Raw genomic sequence first — 18076 nt, forward strand, 5'->3', positions numbered from 1 at the left:
AGGACATTTTGGAGTTTTCCTATGTTTAACTACCAGCTTTTTAAAAATATGCATGTAGTTATATTCTGTCAGGATTTACAATTTTTGACAATAAGAAGATGTTAAGGCTAGTTCTATGCTTGGAATTAAAAATACACTATCTATAATGGCATTCTTTGCTAGAGACCATTGAAACTGCAATTTTGATTTGTTTATTTCTCCAAACTGAAGTGTTGTTTTTTTTTTACAAAATGACCACAGTGAAAATTTGTGTTATGGGTTGTTCACATATAGGTTACTGGATTACTATTATTGCTGTAGCAGTTTTTAAAATACATTGCTTTAACTGCCTCTCTGGCTTCAGCTGTTCATTCAGTTCCTATCAATCAATACATTGTTTACAAACATAAAATCCCCTCTCTCTCCCCTATTGTGAAATGTGCACACTCACTACTGGTGCGTAGGTGGAGGTTAGCGCTGGCCTGGACTCCACATGGCTGCAGGTCATAGGCTGTTCGGCCATGATCAATAGGGTTAAGGTCATTAACATGTATGAAGATCTCGAGGCCCTGGGAAACCAGAGCCAGGATCCTCATGCTTGCCTCTGATTGGTCGAAACTTGTCTTTGGGACAGGCCACCCCCAGTTGACCTCCAGGGTCATTCAAAGAGCCAGTGACCTGTAACCTTTTTGCCAAGACAGTGATGGAAAGGCTTTAACGCTGGAATTGAATTGGTGGTGAAAATATTAAAAGTGTGTATGGTAATGAATCAAATGCAAATAAACAGAGTAAGCATAGTGTTTGCAAGGATCAATACCATTATGTCACAGGCCCAGGATGGTCCAGGTTTATCAGTTAAATAAGACTATGACATGAATAAAATAGCTGCTGTAAACCCAAATAAAACTGTAGACATCTGTAAACTGTAATTAGTCAGTATCTATAATGAATCTTAGAATTTATTTATTTGACATTTTACAGCTGCGGACAAATATTGAGCTGAAGAAACATTGTTAAATCTATTCATTCAACAATAAGTTAATAGTCACAGGACTAAGTCTTTGATTTTTTTGAAAATCAAAGACATTATTTCTAAGGTTTGCCAAAAAATTTCTTTTTTAAAATCACTAACTTGAGAAGCATTTTATTATTGCGGCGCCAATATCCAAGATGAGATAAAGGGGAATTTTTTGCTCTAAAAGACTGGTTTTAAGTTGACTAAAAACTGCACTAATATGCAAAAAATAGTTTATAGGGCTCTAATTCTTTGGCTCTATGCAAAAGGTGACTACACCAACAATGTGGATTCATTATTTTGTAATGTAAAAAAGCAGGAAACAGGGTGCACACTCTGGTAGAAACTTTTTATTAAATAGGAAACAACTGTAACTGACAAAAAGACAAATTAATGCCAATAGTGAATGTCATTGTATTTGCTGCATAAAAGTTATCAATAAACCACACACAATCATTCTTTAAAAAAGTTTATTGGCTTTTAAAACCACTTTAAAAATCTCACCAGTGAGTACTTTCCATTGAAAAAGAAACAACGCGTTTGCAATATTAACAAGCTACTGTACATTAAGCAGTACACCAGACAACATCACAGAGGAGGGTTCTTCTACTGTAGAAATGGACAGTCAAACAGTTGGATTTGGGTCAGTCAAAGGGAAAGTTCAAAGTCACTGCTTGATGGAGCTCTTGTACTCATAAGAGGTGCAATTCCTTCATCCAAATTTCAAAAATCAGTGCCTTGTTGTAAAAGAAAACGTTAAGAAACAATGTAAAATTTCTTCACAAATGCTCTTTTGCAAAAAATATGTAAAATATAAACAAACAACAAAACAGTCATCAACATAACATTAAGAACATTAACTTAGTAAACAGCACACAACAAAAGTAATGTAACTCATGAAACTAGCACTGCCAGTCTGGTTTAACAGAACCTGCCCAAATCACAGAAGACAGTGGTTATCAAGAATACAAAATACAACAGAAATCATCACACATGCGTGCGTACAATCATTTATCAACATAATGAGCATGTAGGTTTCAAAAGGTTTTCAACTTTTTCCCTCAATGCTTATATTCTCATGTATGAGAATGAGTAAGAAATGTGTATCTCACTGAGATTAATGCACATTTTGCTACAAGACAATTAGTCATTTACTGACAATTTCCTTACTCACCATATATTTTCTATCATTTTTACGGGCATCCATCATTTCATTTGTCCATTAAGATGTGTCAAAGCCATGTGTCATAAAAATTTAGTGCAAAAAGGTGAACCTCCAGAGTTGAAACATGAGTAATAGTTATTTTCCAGTGTCTGCTCAAAGGCTCCGAGCACAAAGTCTGTCACAGAGATGTCTGAACCAGCTAACAGTATCACAACTTTTTTCTCAATATACCATGCTATTGATCCTGCTCAAAGCGAAACATCACTTCTGCAACTGCAGAGACCTATTATCTTTGAATAGAAAACAAAAAGAAAGTAAAATCAGCAAGCGAGACCAGACAGCATTACTGTTACAACACATCGAGCCAAAAATGTAACACACAACATACAGTATCTTGCGACTATAGATCTGTTATGCTTTTTTCTTTTAAATGGCACATACTTAGGTAGAATAATGGCCATAATATAGTGTCTTGATACATCAAATCTCTATGTATCTATTCTATTTACAAATGGAGCTTAAACATGACTTATACAACATTGACGATAGCCAAAAACTCAAGCAAGCATCCTACTGAATCACGGAGCCTACCTGGCTAGCAGTGATGGTTTCAACATGCTTTCAGGTCCATGGTTACCTATAAATCATAGTGACCGATTCACTAATTTACATACTGTACATAAGATTTATGCAACTTAATTCATTAAACTCTTAAATATCTCACAGGCAGCCCAGTCCCATTGTTCTTTATGTTCATCAGATGTACTAATCTCATATGGTATTAAAAATCATCTTTGGTATGGATATAAGGCTGGATTCCTCTTGATTTGCAGATGACAGGTTTTCAGCCTAAAGCCTACAACTAAAGCCTTCTCCATACCATTGATAATATAATCTGTGCTGGGAGTCTAGCATGCCAAAGGAAATCTCAAGACTCTACATGTGCCTTCCATGGCTGGGTGAATAATGAGCATATTGAATTCCTTAATCTCCATTAGGGCACACAACCTATACAAAAACATCTACACGGTAACACGGCAGAAGAAAACAGAACAAGAAATAGTAGTGAAAAGATCAACAGAGCAAGAGCTGCCTTGATATGATGAAGCTCTGGGTGGTTCAGACTTTGACTTTGTACTATATACAGTCAATCTCTACAGATGGTTTAAGGCCATGGACTTTGGGGATAAGGCAGCCAGTTGTTGATTCCTTTAAATGTATTAGTCCATACAGCGGCCTAAAACTTCCATCTTCTGCCTACTGATTCATCTACTCCCTTTAAGATATTAAACAGTAAGAAAATGTCAATCTTGGACAATGCTTAGATGTAAATCAGTTTTCCACTGATTTGGTATATGATAAAATATAAAGATTATGTCATAAATTCAGCACCTGGCAGCAAAAGTTGCTACCGTTTATATTAAGATATGGCAGGCAAATGTACTACAGCTATTCTGTGCATAAACTTTAACCTCATTTGGTTAAAGTTGTACTACTGCACACAATGAACACAAGGTATAGAACAGCATACATTTTTGGTGACGTATTGTGCCAATTTCTCTACTTGTACAAATTGAAATAACGATTTAACACAAATATTGCATTATTGATTTGTAACAACATGGAAGATTCTGTTTCTGTTAAATGTTCATAGCATATTTGCCTGCACTTGTATGTTGCTGTTGAAACAATGATACTTGAAATGTTTTCATTTTGAAATTAAGATGTGGTGTTCTGGCTGACAAATGAAAAGTAGAGCAGTAACTAAATGTTGCAGATATTTTCTGGTGAGTCTGGCACTATAAACAGAACTAATGGCAAAGTCCAGACAAATCCCAACAAACTATTCTTAAGAAAACAGATATACTACATATGCACCAAACAAACATAGAATTAAAGATCCTTAGCCCAACATCTCTACTGTCGTTGGCTGGTCTTTGCTCTCGAGCCAGTCAAAACCAGAGTTCACAGTATCACTGCATATCTGCTGAAACAGCGGGTCGTTTTTCAGTTCTTCCAGTGTCGAGTCTTCATATTGTTCCTGCTGCTGGTTCGGGTCAAACAGCAGGTTGGTGTCTAGCGTATTGAGATCAGTGATGCTACTGGACAGATCTGAGGGCAGCCTGATGTCATTGGAGAAATCCGATGCTACTGCATTGAGCTCGGACGCTACCTGGCCCACCAGCTGAGAGCTGGGGTTCAGGCCATCCTCTCCCAGCAGGTCTTTGACAGTGTTGTTGAAATCCAGTTGCTGCTGCTCGTCCTCCGCGTCCTGCTGCGGTGTGCTCTGGAGGAGGAGCTGTGTCTGTGTGGGACTGTCTTGGAGCGGCGGGGGCGGCTCTGGTTCGCTCGGCCCCGTTTGTGCTTGGGCCTCCCCGGATGAGAAGGCCGTCTCTCCGCTGCCCGTGCTGAGGTAACCGTGCTGCTGGAGCTCGAAGGCAGCAGGGCTGGAGCTGACAGGCAGCTGGCTCTGGTGGGAAGCTGCTCCAGCGAAGGCAGGAGTGGTCTCAAGGATCTGTGTGAGGTTCATGCGCGCGGTGTAGTTGGAGGGAAGGTTGTTAATGCCCAGGCCGCGGACAGAGTCATCCGTGTCGGCCTCCATCTTACTGAGGAGAACGTTCGTTATTTTGGCGGTGTTACTCTGCTGCACCGGCAACATCTCACTCTGCATCATAATGTTTAAAGGTACAGACTGGCTCCTCTGCACCATGCTGTGGACAGAGCTGACCGCTTGTGTGTTGGAGAGGATGCTTAGCACCTCAGAAGTGATGGGGGAACTAAAGGGTGACACAACGGCTCGTGCTGTTGAGGCTGTGTTGGTGGGTGTGGTAGGTGGGCCCGAATTACCACCAGAGTCCCTCTGTCGCACTGCAGGGCTAACACTTCGACAACGGAAAGTACTAGATGCTGCGGAGGTGGATACTTTATTATCCAAAGGGGCAGGCACAGCAAAGCTCTCCTGTTTAGTGGGAGTGGTGACACCTGTTGCCTGCTGCTGCTGCTGTTGTTGGACTGGAGAAATTGGGGTCAAACGTCCAAGGTGAGCAGCATCCTGTCGGGACTGTGCTTGAAATGACTGGCCTGGGATAGCAAAGGCATGTGGCTTGCGAAACTGGTCATCTACCAGGTCTTGATAACTAGGCAGAATGCCAATGCTGTGGTTGTTCACAGGACCTGAACTAGTGTTGCTGTTATAACGGTTGTTTATCCACTCCAGTTTGGCCTTGTCTGGGTGTGTCGCCATTGGCCTTTGCATGGGTTTAACCGGGCTACTGGACACAATACTGGCGTCATGGTAACCGGTCATGCTGGAGTTGATGGGTGTGAAAGCAAAAGGGTTTCTGCACTCGACTGGGCTGGGAGGGACACTACTGCTGCAGTTGGAGAGCGGTGTGCTGATTGGTGTGTGGCGACCCATGGCGCTGTCTACAGGTGTGATGGGGGCCATGCGAGAACAGGGGCTCTCTCTGGTCAGCGTGTGCACCAGTGTCATCTCTGACGTGGGGGTGGGTGTCGGAGTAGGCGTAGGGGTTGGGGTGGGTGTCTGAACGGGTGTGGTGCTGCTGTGTGCAGAGTGGTAGAAGGTAGTGCCTGTCTGATGAGTATTAAGTATTGAGGTTTGATTATTTTGGGTCTGGCCTTGAAGAGCCACTTCAACACAACCACCGAACAAACCTTTCAGCTTCATCTGCTCCTCCATTTGGACTAGCTCCTCCACAATGCTATCTTGTGTCATATCATCATCATTGAAGGGAAAGTAGTCCATGTTGGTCTGAGAACCTGCAAAGTCAACCATCTCCTGTGTTAGGGTGAGCTGGCTTGAGGCCTCTGCAGGTTGAGATATAATGGAAAGCTGGTCAGTGGGGGCTTGTTTGTGTTCTGCTGGTATCTGCTGAGCAAATGCTTGTTTCCGAAGCTCATCAAGCTGTCCCTCCTCCCAGATTGTGCTCTTTAGGTCACTCATTGCAGAGGCGTCGTGTGCTCCTGAGTTGGCTGGTATGGCACGGGGGTCTCCAGTGATCTGCTGCAGTAAAACCTGGTCAACAGCGGAGCTCCCAGCGGTTGTAGCACTGGCGTTACTGCTGAGAGAGCCCTGTTCAGGCTTCACCAAAACCAAGGCCTGTGGCTTAACAACAGTCGGAGTGTGGGTGATCGGCGAATCGGACAGTGCAAGAATCTGTGGAGGTCCTATGGGGCTTTGCTTCACAGTCACTTTGCAGGGAGCACTCTCTGGTCGTGCGGGCGTTCCTGGGCGGGGGATCCTCTTCACTGCAGCACTGACACCAGGTTTGGGATTGTCGACTACAGCCAGAGGCTGCTGAGAGATGAAAACCCTTTTGACAGGAATCACAGGCGACTCTCCGCCTGGGCCTGTGCGCTTTCGGGGGCTCTTGGTGTCTGGGCAAGAGTCTTTGAGTGCATGAGTAACAGCAGAGGAGCCATTGGCGGACATGTTGCCATTGGAGTTCTGATTATCAACAGTCAAATACAAGGTACTGTCATGGCAGTTACTGTTATTGCTGTCCTGAGTCCCAGCTACAGAAGCAGAGGATGTGGAGTCACTTTTTAGTCTCCCTCCTTTGTCTGGTCCCAGGGAACACTTCACCAGGAAGCTCGGTTCACTGGCTGCTCTGAACTTGGCCACTCTGTCCTCCTTCACAGCCATTTTCTCTGCAGCAGGTATGTCTCCAGGTTCAGGCTTGGTGTCAGTGCAGAGGGCAGAGGCTGAAGGCGCGATGCTCGTCCTGACAGCAGGTGGTTGATGTGGCTGTGAATCCTCAGATGCTGCAGTGGTGTTGACTCCAGCTGAGGCTGGTCTCACAGTTGTGCTGCCGCTGCTGGGAGCCAGAGCGATGGCCGTCATCTTCACCACATTGACCGAGCTGACGTGGGGGGTGGGCATCACAGTCTTTATGGGGCTGTTGGTGATGAGTAACGTAGGAGGGGAGCGCAGGGTGATGGCGCTGGTGGCGGAGGGTTTGGGCAGGATTTGAGCGTACCTCGTCCCATGACGTGCCAAACGGTCACCCACAGGACTGGCCGAAATATTCTGAGGTGTTTTGGGTGATTGTTTAAGAGATTGTGTAACGACTTGGAAGTTAACAGGCAACACTTTCCCTTCTGCTGTTCCAACAGGGCTCGGTGAGGTCATCAGTTGCCTATTTCTTTGTACCTAGATAAAAAAAGAAAAAAAAATGTATGTAGTATTATAAACAAACTAAGTTTCATATTTTGCATTTTGTTATACTAATTAGATACACACTTTTTAAAGTTTTGACATCAGAAAAAGTGTCAGATCTAAACAACAGATTACAAAGCTTCTAATTGATAGACTTATAGAATTGTTTACATTTGTTGATACAACTTTGTGTAATCCCTTAATTGCACATAGTAAAAGAAAATGTACGGTAATTCTTTAGACATTCTCTCTTGCTATGTTGTTATAATTAAATGCATATGCGTGTACTGCTAATAAAAAGTAATAATAAACTACAATGCCCTGTGCTCAGTCAGGGAGTACCATTATACTAAAGGCTTATTACAGGTAGCAAACCACAATGAGGATGCCAAGTTACCGTGACTGGGCTGGGGACTGCTGCTACTACGATGCCGATGGTTGGCTGAGGGGAGAGCAGAGCGGGGCTGCCGCAGGGGATGGTCGGGCCGGGTGTACTGGCCTCTGTCCTCTTCACTTGGACGTCACTGGGCAGAGGGGAGTGCAGTTTCTGTTCCTGTTGTTTCTTCTGGATTTTTCTCTGGAGCTGCTGCTTTGCGTCAACGGAGGGAGAAGGCAGGGTCTTCACCTGAGGCTGAAAAGAGTTTGCCTCAGCTGTGGGCACAAATGCGGATGCTGGAGTTGGTGTTTTCATTCCTGGATAAAGGATAAAAAATAACATTTATCAAATAAGCAAATACATTATCGTACAAGCTACCTTGTTTTAATAATAATTAACAACTTCAATACATAAAACAATTATTTGTTATACATGTAATTTACATTAAGACCAAAAAATAATAGAAATGTAATGAAATGCCTGTTTAGTTTTGCACTTACTAGGCACAATTTCATTTTTTTATGGAGGATAATACAATAATAATAATTTATTTTTTATTTTAAAAAAAGACTTATAATTAGATGAATATATTAATACATATGGATTTAGATAGCATGCAACAGGAAATTTCTCTAAATCACCAACTCATTTGTACCTGTTGGTGTTCCCGTCATTACAGTAAGCGCTGCCATAGACTTTGTACCGATGTAGTGGCTGTTGAGAAGGAAGCGGGCCAAATCCTCGACGTTATCAAACTGACGACTGAGGACCTTCTGTGCCCACTCACACACCAGTCCACAGGCTGCTGACCGCATCTCATCCTCTGCACTTGGGGACTGACCACTGGGCTCCATTAACTCGCACTGTGGTCCAAAACACAGGCAGGTAAGAAGGATAAAAGCCAAAATAATGTATTTAATTGTGAGTATGTCTTTATGAATGTACTCACCCCATCACCAGATTTTTGGAGATCCAGGTTGGGTAAAGATGGCATGTGCACAAAAGCTTTCTTCCTTAACCCGCTATAACAATATGTAGGACCGAGTTAAGGCTTTTTGAATGAGTAGTGTTCTACTGTTTAATAAGTACAACAACAATTGTCTTATGCATGTCATAAAAGGATATTTGGATTTCCCCCTCATGCCCAGTCGACGCGCCTTCATATTGGGAAACACATTCTTCATGATCTTCCCAAAGTCTGCAGCACTCAGTGGATTGTAGCCGAGATTGTCACAATAGCTCCTTTAGGGGAACAAAACAACACTGTAAGAATATGATCATTCTTCACAATAGATCATGCTAAAATACTGACTTGTATTCGTCATAAACTTCTTGCTTTGGAAGGGACGTCTCTGGATGCTCTTCTAGGTGATTCCGGATCCAGTTGAAAGCATACATTTGTTGAGTACGGCTCGACGACATGGAACTCTGGTCACTGTCAAGCATAAGATGGCGGTTAAGAAAGGACATCTATGATCTCAGGGAATTCAACTTGCACTTATTTATTTTTTATAAATTAACTTATTTATAATCGCATAAATCTAAATTTTGTTGTTTGTGATGATGTGTGTGTGTGTGTTTGTGTTTGTATTTGTGTGAGTGTGGGTGTGGGTGTGTGTGTGTGTGTGTGTGTGTGGTTCAGTACCTTTTGTCATTGCCACTGCTGGGACCAGAAGGCAACTTAAGGTAGAGGTAGAGTTTTTCAATGTCTGTAAACTTCTCAACATCTTGCTGTAGAAAATAGAGAATCAATAACATTTTTATTTTTTATTTTATTTTTTATCAAGATCATCATTATTATTATTAGCAATAATAATAATAATAATAATAATAATAATAATAATAATAATAATAATAAATTTCCATAATTATTAATACTCTACTACAAAACAACTAAATACTACAACTAAATACTATACTATTGTATATGTGTAAATGCTGACAGGTACAGCAGAGTGGATGTAGCCTGCTCATTATTGATCTAAACCCTCTGTTTTAGCAGCTTTTCCAAGAATGGGTTGATCTTCACACTTCCTTTTCTATTTGCCCTTTGTTGCTAGGAAACCAGTACTTGAATGAATGTGGTGAGAGCTCTCAGCCAATCAGCATCAACAAAACACAATTTACTACAAACTGTGGCTATGAGCGGAAAAAAAAAATCAGTATTGTTTTACACTTTTTAATTAGATTTCAGGAAAAGTTTTCAAGATTTAAAAGGCTTGAACAAAAATTAAATTAGGTTCACACATTATAATAAATTATTTAACAGACTGCATTATGAAATCGCTTCATTATGCCTATTTTCTGTCTATTGACAACCACTGCATTTTAATATTGTCAATACCTTTTATGATAGAGTACATATAGTATACAATTTTTTTCTTGTATATAATCATTTATAATGTATGTAATAATCAATTTATCCTTAAAACACTTTTTGTGTTTTCTACAAAATAAGTCAATTATTTCTGAAAAATATGGAGACAGTACAAAATTGCTAGTTCAATAGAAGTATAATGGTACTAAGCAGTCAATTAATACATAATATAGAGTTTGCATCCCATTGCTCCTGATGTGGGGGTGAAATATTATACTTTCTTCAATCTGTCCAATACAGTATGAGACACAATCACCATCAATAAAATGCAGTGTTTTTTTAGAAGACAAAAATAGACACAAGCTTTATATAGTCACTTTGATGTCACTGAAATAACTACAATTACGAAACAAGATCACCAAAAATGAAAACATTGCTCTTATTAGAATAATATTCTGGTGTAGAGATGTCAAGATTGTTTGGTCAATCGATAATTGATTAGTTAGGTCAAAATTTAGTCAGGAGATGTAAAAAACAGTAATCTAAACCATTTTAGCATTAAAATGTTCTATTTCATTCAATCTATAATCTAAAAAAGTAAACCTAAATGTTAAGGTGTTTTGTGGCCACTTATGCCACATGAACTTTACTTTATACTTTAACAATCAGAATGTTTAATCTCATAAAGCTGGTTACAGACTTGAGGAATGGTAACATGTAAGAGAAAGGCAATGAAAGAAAACTAAGGATTTCATGAAAAATCATTAAATCTTCTTTCCTCACAATAATCTAAAGGTTTATACTGTGACATTCCTACTGTGGTGACAGGGATGTTAAGATATTAAAAACCCGTAAATTAGATTACAGATTAATTGTGCAAATATGCTTTGGCTATTTTATTCTCTAGAATAGCTGAGGAAGGGTTGCTTTTTGTATATAGCTGGGTTCTTTTTGACATTGATAACAATGTAGAAAACAAACAGCAAGTTGTCATTTCTGCACAATTTCAAATATTTGTACATGACATGTATTTCAAATAACACTGTTGAGAATAGTGACATGTCGATGAATATTTTAAGTAACACTGCTTTAGGCCAAATTTTTTTTGCTATTTATATTTGTTAAAATATCACTGCAAAGTGTGATTTATTGCTTTAGGAGAGGATGGCTTTTGACTTTTCTTCGGTTTCTACCATTTTTTTTGAGACTAGTTTGTTGCAACTTACAAATACACAATTTTATATTAAGTTTTTCCAAAATCAAATACTCACCAATATGCTGTCGACCTTTGATTGTACAGATTTGCTGCAAAAGAAAAAAAAAACATCTTTTAGTAATCTGTATGCATGCCTCTTTGCACTTTCGGTTTGTTATTTTTGCATGGTTATAGGTTGTGGTGAATGACATGTGCGATCTGTGACCTTACAATGCTATAATTGTACATTACAGATTGTATTGCTTCATACTGCTTTGTAACATTGAGCTTATACTCAGCCCTTTAAAATCAGCATCTATTCCAGTCACATTGGCTCTGTGTAAACAAGGACCTTATGCAAATTAATAATTTGTTTACCCAGCTCTGAGTAATCTGCTTGGCATTATCGTTTACCAAATTAATAGTGTTTTCTGCAGTCACACAACATAAAGTCCAAGGTGACATTCACAAAGGGCTTACTCAAAGGTATTTCATGGAGAAAGCAGCCAAGTAAGCTAAATATACTCCTACTCCTACTTTCATGTAGGGCCTACCATTGTTTTGCACAGCACATGCAACTGTGAGGCAATGGACGCTGCCTCATATGAGGTGATGCTATTGACACGTCCACCTGAATATTATTGTTAATATCACTTGGAGAGCAAAGTGTTTTTATGAAATGGACCTGAGCTGATTTTTTACAATAAAATCTCCCATGCACGTGTTGTGGCCCGCGGACTATAATAATTGAAAGGCACTGGTTGTGTCTCCTGCGTTTACACCACTGTAATACAGGCAGGTCAGCAGGTCATTATTAATGTCGATTATGATCTTGGGATGTATCCTTATATTACATTTGATCTTAAATGAGAATAGCTCACTGCAGTCACTTCGACGTGCTTTGACACCTGTCATCCCGAGCATCATCACATCAGCACCACCGGTGCCTTTGGTGTCATCGGTAACATGGCCTCCTACGGCTTCATGCTAATCATTAAGCTACTCCAGCCACGAAAACCGCGTCGTTGCATCGTTATTACGGCGTGAACAACAACATCGGGCACGTATCTCACCCAAGCCCTTATATATTAGCTGAATATTCAAAGCTGGAGTGGCAGCCGTCTTATTTTGAGACGCTTTGTGCAGCACATTGCCTTCAGATCTACACACGCTAATTATGAGGCTACAGCTATTGAAAAGGACAGAGTGGCTGGTGTTCTGGGTCATTTGCATCCTTACCAAATTGAACTCTTTATTTTGAACTGTAATGCGTTCGCCTCGGGCCCCTGGAGTCCTGGGACGAGCGCTGGGAGAGAGCCTAATCCCGAGGCAGGCTTCAGACCAGGTTGTTGTTGCTCATCAGCCATCACGACGGACGGAGGGGCGGTGGGGGAGCTTTAACAAGTAGGCCTCATCCCCGGCTCAGTGCGCTAGGACAGCCCGCTGAATCCGGCACGGAACATGGCGAAGAGCAGTGAGAGGTGACGCCACAGAAACACAACAGAAAAGCAACAGAAATAATGTAGCAACCGGCCATACAAAAGGCATTTCGCAGAGGTCTCTCTCCGCTGCCGCAAATAGCACGCCTGCAGCAGCCAGCAGCAGCTACAGACGAGCTCAGCCTGCGTAAAGACGCACGCAGGCAGCACGCACCAAACCGGAAAATTACCTGGATTTGGCCTTCAAAGTAAAGTTCTCCACTTGACCTTAGATACTCTGGCCTGATACTGACGTAAGGCATGCCCCTTCATTTATCAACACCATTTTTATAATTATTAATTAGCTCCTAAATTAATCTTTTCGACATCGTGCATTTTCTTGCTGCCCTAATTGAGTTTAATCTAGAGTTTTCTCCTTTTGAATTTTTTCTTGTTTTTTTGCAAATATAGTGTATATTATTTTGTAAATAAAATAATAACTGGAGTTGTCCAAATAATGCATTTGTGCATTCACACGCTGTATAACCTATATGACTAACTTTTGTTAAATCTTTTTATTTAGCTGGTTCTTTTTGTTTGTATTTTATTTTTTCTTTCATTTTTGCTCATTCGGGGTGAGCTTAACTTTACCCTTTCCACTTCATTATAACTTCATTATATATATATATATATATATATATATATATATATATATATATATATATATATATATATATATATATATATATATATATATATATATATATATATATATATATATATATTCAGTGTGCCCATTTTCAAAAAAAATCTAATCTTCAAATGTGTCACACCCTAACCCCTAGTCCCTGAACCTCATTGAGTTCCTTGTTTGATCAGACGCCAATATTTCAATAACGTTAATGTTTTAGTGCGAAAGTCTCACCCGGATTTTCTTTATTGCATTACCGTGCATTTACTCTGTAATACCACGGTAAGCCTGAGAGGGCGCTGCTGCAGGAAGCCACTTGATCAGATAGTGACAATGACGGGTAAACAGCCAGGATGATATCAGACATGCATAACGCTGTCATTTATCAGCGCCTATTGACCCTCTGTTCTCTTGGAGGTTTATGTGGACTGGTCCCTCATTCATTCTCAATGGGACATGATCAATTAACCACGACTAGTGTCACCCTCTCACAACACACCCATGGGTTTCTGCCTATTTCCCTGAATGTAGTAATCTGACACACTCGTGCAAAAATACGACGGAGACACAATACAGACTGTCTGGAATGAAATATAAGGCTTGTGTTTGTAATGTGGGTCAAAACAGTGAAGCTGATGTAATAAGCACTGATTGTGGCAGTAATAACGCACGTGATACATTGCATGGTTTATTAATTAACTTAAAGGGAATGCAAAATTGAATGCAACTGACTATATAAAATTGGCAAATCGTTTGTGTGGCAATGAGAATGTTAAATTTACTATAATGAAGTCACCAGGTCAAGAAAAACAAGTCCTAGATAAATTCGTCCATATTGGCTGGATCTCTGTCGCCATCTTTTGGAGGGAATTGATCACTTCACGCTGTACATAGACTGGTTATGAAACTAAATAAACTGAGACAAAACACACTCAGACACTGTGCCATCTCCAGACACAGGCCCGCTATTTATTGTTTTACTCATACAATTATATATTATACACAAGTTTTTCGTTAATGCCTGTAATCGTGTTGTTTTCCCAAATAGTCTACAGATATACCTATTAAAATGACATGACATCAAATCCATAAACCCTGTTGACCTGCTGTATTCTCATCTAGATTAGTTTTTCATGTTATTATTTAGTCCATTGCAATAATTCATTCATCCAAACTATGTAGGCTATACATTTCTTTGTATGTGGCATGGGGCATATCCATCAAAGCTTATCATTGCTGACTTGTTAACAACACCGGGGGGAGGTGTAGAACAGTGACACTTCCTCTAAATCTCAAGAAAATGTTGTTTCCTTGTTAGTCATTGTTTTCTCACTCTATTTTTGACCTCGGCTCACTGGCTGTTCTCATGCTGATTTATTTTACTGTCAATCTCCTGTCACTTCACATTTGGGTGGGACCCTCTCATCTCCGTAATCTTTGCCCTTGCTCATTCCTCAAAATGTGAAGATTTACATGTCACATGAGTTGATGCCATTTTTGTGGTTGTATCATGGAGCACATTGCAATCCGCTTCTGGCCTACATTAACTGACTATGAGACTAGAACTTTTGTAGCACATGACAACACAACATACAACATGCAATAAGGCTGTAACATGGAACCAGGAAAGTGATATATGTAAAACACATTTTTATGAGCTTTTAAACATGAATTAGTGAAGTTATATTTGAGTGACTGATGCATGATTGTGTAATCTTCTGTTGTCTTGCATTCAGGACTTGAAAATTTCTGCTTTCACTTACCCCCTATCTCCACCCACTCTTCTGTACTTACTTTTGATTATTTAAAGTATTCATGTACAGTTCATAAAGGTCACATTATGCATAGCCATTTTTCAACAATAAAAGCAACAATATGTGAATGAAAAATACCTTGCTTGCTACAGTGAAATATAGTAGTTGTTACTTAGGTAAAACAGACACAGAGGTAAAATATTGCTCAAGAAAAATGAAAAGTATCACATGAAAAATCTGCGTAAGTAAAAGTATTAAAGCAACCGTTTAATAATGTAAATGTTAAAGTATTTCACACAGATTTTGATAAAGTGTTAAATGTAGTGATATTGATTTAAACATGACATATATTTTTGTCAACAGCAGTAATACAAATCAGTTTCTTAATTTTTCTTATGACCTTTGTGTATTTATTTTTGTTTGCTCAAAGCCAAAGCTTGAACTTGAAACCTTTAGAGAGGATGATGAAACGGACATGGAAAAATAACCCCTCAAAACATATGAAAAGTACTTTTTACTTTTAGTCCTGATCAAAATTGTAGTGGAGTAGAAAGTACAGATTCCTTCTCTCAAAAGTAGTGAAGTAAAAGTAAAAAGTATCTACTGTAAAATCTACTTAATTATGTATAGGGGTATGGAAATATAAACATAAGATGAAACAGAATTTTAATCTGCATTTGCCTGTCAATAAGAATATATTTGTAGTATGACTGACATAAATACAATGAAAAGAAGAAATGATAATAATAATAGGCTACTTGTCACTATAGCCTACTAGAAAAATGTTGACAACCACAGATATAATTGATCTTAAGATAAGTGTATTTGTTTTGGGTCAGAAGTGTCTTTTTTTAGGAACACCGGACATTGATCTGGTCTGAATATGGGACAGTCAGGTCTCTGATGTGAGGAGGTCACCAAGTCTGTCTCTCACGTGAACCGCTTACAATCCTCTTAAACCCCCTCTTACAACAACACAGGCCAAACCTCCAGATCAGCAGCTCCTTTCCTGAAGACTGTCACGCAGCAGGTATCAAACGCTCAACCCAGTTACCTCTGTGTGGAAGTGCTCTTTGGTGGCGTGTACACAGCTCTGCCAAAAATACTAACACATTTGGTCATCTATGCATGAAAAACATATCTGAATAGAACTGGTGTTGTTGTTTCCTGCATGCCTTTATTCAAGGATAAACTATTTTCTGCCCTTGTGTGTGTGCAAATATAAATACAAGGAATCATGTCAAATAAAAACACAACTGTAATTTTAAATTGAAAATTTTTGCCAATTTGACTGAACTGATACCAAAACATTATTTTCAATAAGATGCACTTTTACACTTTAATAATTAAATTTACTTCAGAATATTTCACGTTTAAATCTGCGTGTATATAAAACAATTTAGGGCACAGATGGTATTCCTCCCAGTGAAAGCCTCTTTAAGTTCAACTGTTTGTTTTAATATTGTGTTGACTTTGACCACTCTGAATGACTTAATAAGAGGTAAAAAAAAAAAAAAAAAAAAAAAAAAAAACACTGTTGACCCAGTGTGTTGTGACACTGACTGTTTGGGCTGCAACAATTACCCTAATCGTAATAATTGTGACTAACCGACTATTAAAATAATTGTAATCGTATTTTTGATTTTATGTTGTAAATTTTGTGATATTTTATTCTTTTATGTATTGTAAAGCAACTTTGAGTGTCTTGAAAAGCGCTATATAAATAAAATGTATTATTATTTATTATTATTATTGATATTATCAAAATAAAATATCATCATTTATTATTATCTGGTCGATAAAGATTCTAAACAATTGCCAAAATCGGAGGCTTTCAGATTTTAGCGTGTGATTATGTCATACTCCCAGATGGAGGCAGGAGACAGATTTTCCTATTGATACTTTGCAGCTGATGTCATCAGCATTTCCCATGGGGTGAAGCTAAATAAATGCACTGCTCTGTCTAAAAATATGTTACTCAGGTTAGTCTTTAATCTGAGCTTTGATTTAACACTGGATTGTATATAGTATATAAACAGTCTATGGTTTTAACACAATCTGACCATAAAAAACTGACTTTGTTGGAACTAACAGTTGAGCTGATTTTGTAATGTTAAATAGGTCCCTCTGAAAAAATATCAGACACAAGCTAGCTAGCATTAGCCAGCTGTTTTTCAATGAGCACTCTCACCTTTTTTGTTAAAATCAAACTCCTCCCGAGTGTGATGTATCAATAGCATCAATTGATTACATTGTATTCTTTTATTACAAATATTAAAACAATGAATTCACAAATGTTCAACCATTTCTTTTAGTGACTAGACCCAAGAACTCACTATATTACGACAGAAATCAGCATTTTACTAATATTAATAACTGCTCCGCTCTCTGTATTAAATAAAATTTGTCCTATTGAATATTGTGATGTCATCTGAAACCCAGCAAAACCTTTTAGAACAAAGACAATATTGTATACTAGAAGACTCCAATCATTGTAAATCTATTACATATTTTTCTGTAAATTTTATTATATATTCAGTCTGTGATTATAAATAATAAGTATAATTTATTGTATAATGCATATACATTAAAACGCTTCTAGAGAATCAAACCATTTTATTTAGAATTGTTTTCTCTTTTTCTCATTTCATTTTTTCATTGTAAATGCCTGAAAGCCTAATATCTAACCCAATATATTTTTTATATTTTAAATTTCCCCAAAAATTTGGTCTCAGTTAATTTCTGCTTATGGTCTATGTGCAGTGCGCTAAGTACACCTTTAATGTACACTTTTCTGGATTTCAGATGACAACACACCATTCTGTGCTAGACCTGGAAATTATTCCAGTCACCATACTTTATTTGATCTATTAAAAAATAACTCAGTGTACAATAGAAATCATTGTTTGACTAGTTGACAAATAAAAAAAATATGCTATTTGCTAGTCAACTACAATAAAAGAATAATCGTTAGTTGCAGCCTTAAG

The 18076-nt window shown here is 38.7% G+C and overlaps 1 protein-coding gene across 2 annotated transcripts; it reads right to left on the reverse strand.

Annotated features, from left to right (window-relative positions):
- Window positions 1-1447: 1447 nt before the first annotated feature.
- LOC117371972 (DNA-binding protein RFX7) lies at window positions 1448-12856 on the reverse strand. 2 transcript variants are annotated; one of them, XM_055222384.1, is made up of 9 exons: window positions 12466-12856; window positions 11303-11336; window positions 9360-9445; window positions 9027-9149; window positions 8836-8956; window positions 8664-8744; window positions 8418-8577; window positions 7736-8031; window positions 1448-7332 (listed from the first exon to the last, which is right to left on the reverse strand). In XM_055222384.1, exons 1-9 carry the CDS (start codon window positions 12591-12593, stop codon window positions 4063-4065), a joined length of 4299 nt encoding a protein of 1432 aa, XP_055078359.1. In that variant the 5' UTR covers window positions 12594-12856; the 3' UTR covers window positions 1448-4062. The 2 variants fall into 2 exon arrangements, with proteins under 2 accessions (XP_055078359.1, XP_055078358.1); XM_055222383.1 differs by having other exon boundaries at window positions 8370-8577.
- Between the last annotated feature and the right edge of the window lie 5220 nt (window positions 12857-18076).

This window comes from Periophthalmus magnuspinnatus, chromosome 6, assembly GCF_009829125.3.
Source record: "Periophthalmus magnuspinnatus isolate fPerMag1 chromosome 6, fPerMag1.2.pri, whole genome shotgun sequence".
Lineage (NCBI taxonomy): Eukaryota > Metazoa > Chordata > Actinopteri > Gobiiformes > Gobiidae > Periophthalmus > Periophthalmus magnuspinnatus.

Excerpts from the sequence above, each read along its gene's own strand:
- LOC117371972 (XM_055222383.1), bottom strand. The coding sequence starts at position 12,593 with ATGGCTGATGAGCAACAACAACCTGGTCTGAAGCCTGCCTCGGGATTA. Across the intron at positions 11,337-12,465 it reads AAAATAAAGAGTTCAATTTG|CAAATCTGTACAATCAAAGG; the intron begins GTAAGGATGCAA and ends TTTCTTTTGCAG. Across the intron at positions 7,333-7,735 it reads CAGTCCCCAGCCCAGTCACG|GTACAAAGAAATAGGCAACT; the intron begins GTAACTTGGCAT and ends TTTTTTATCTAG.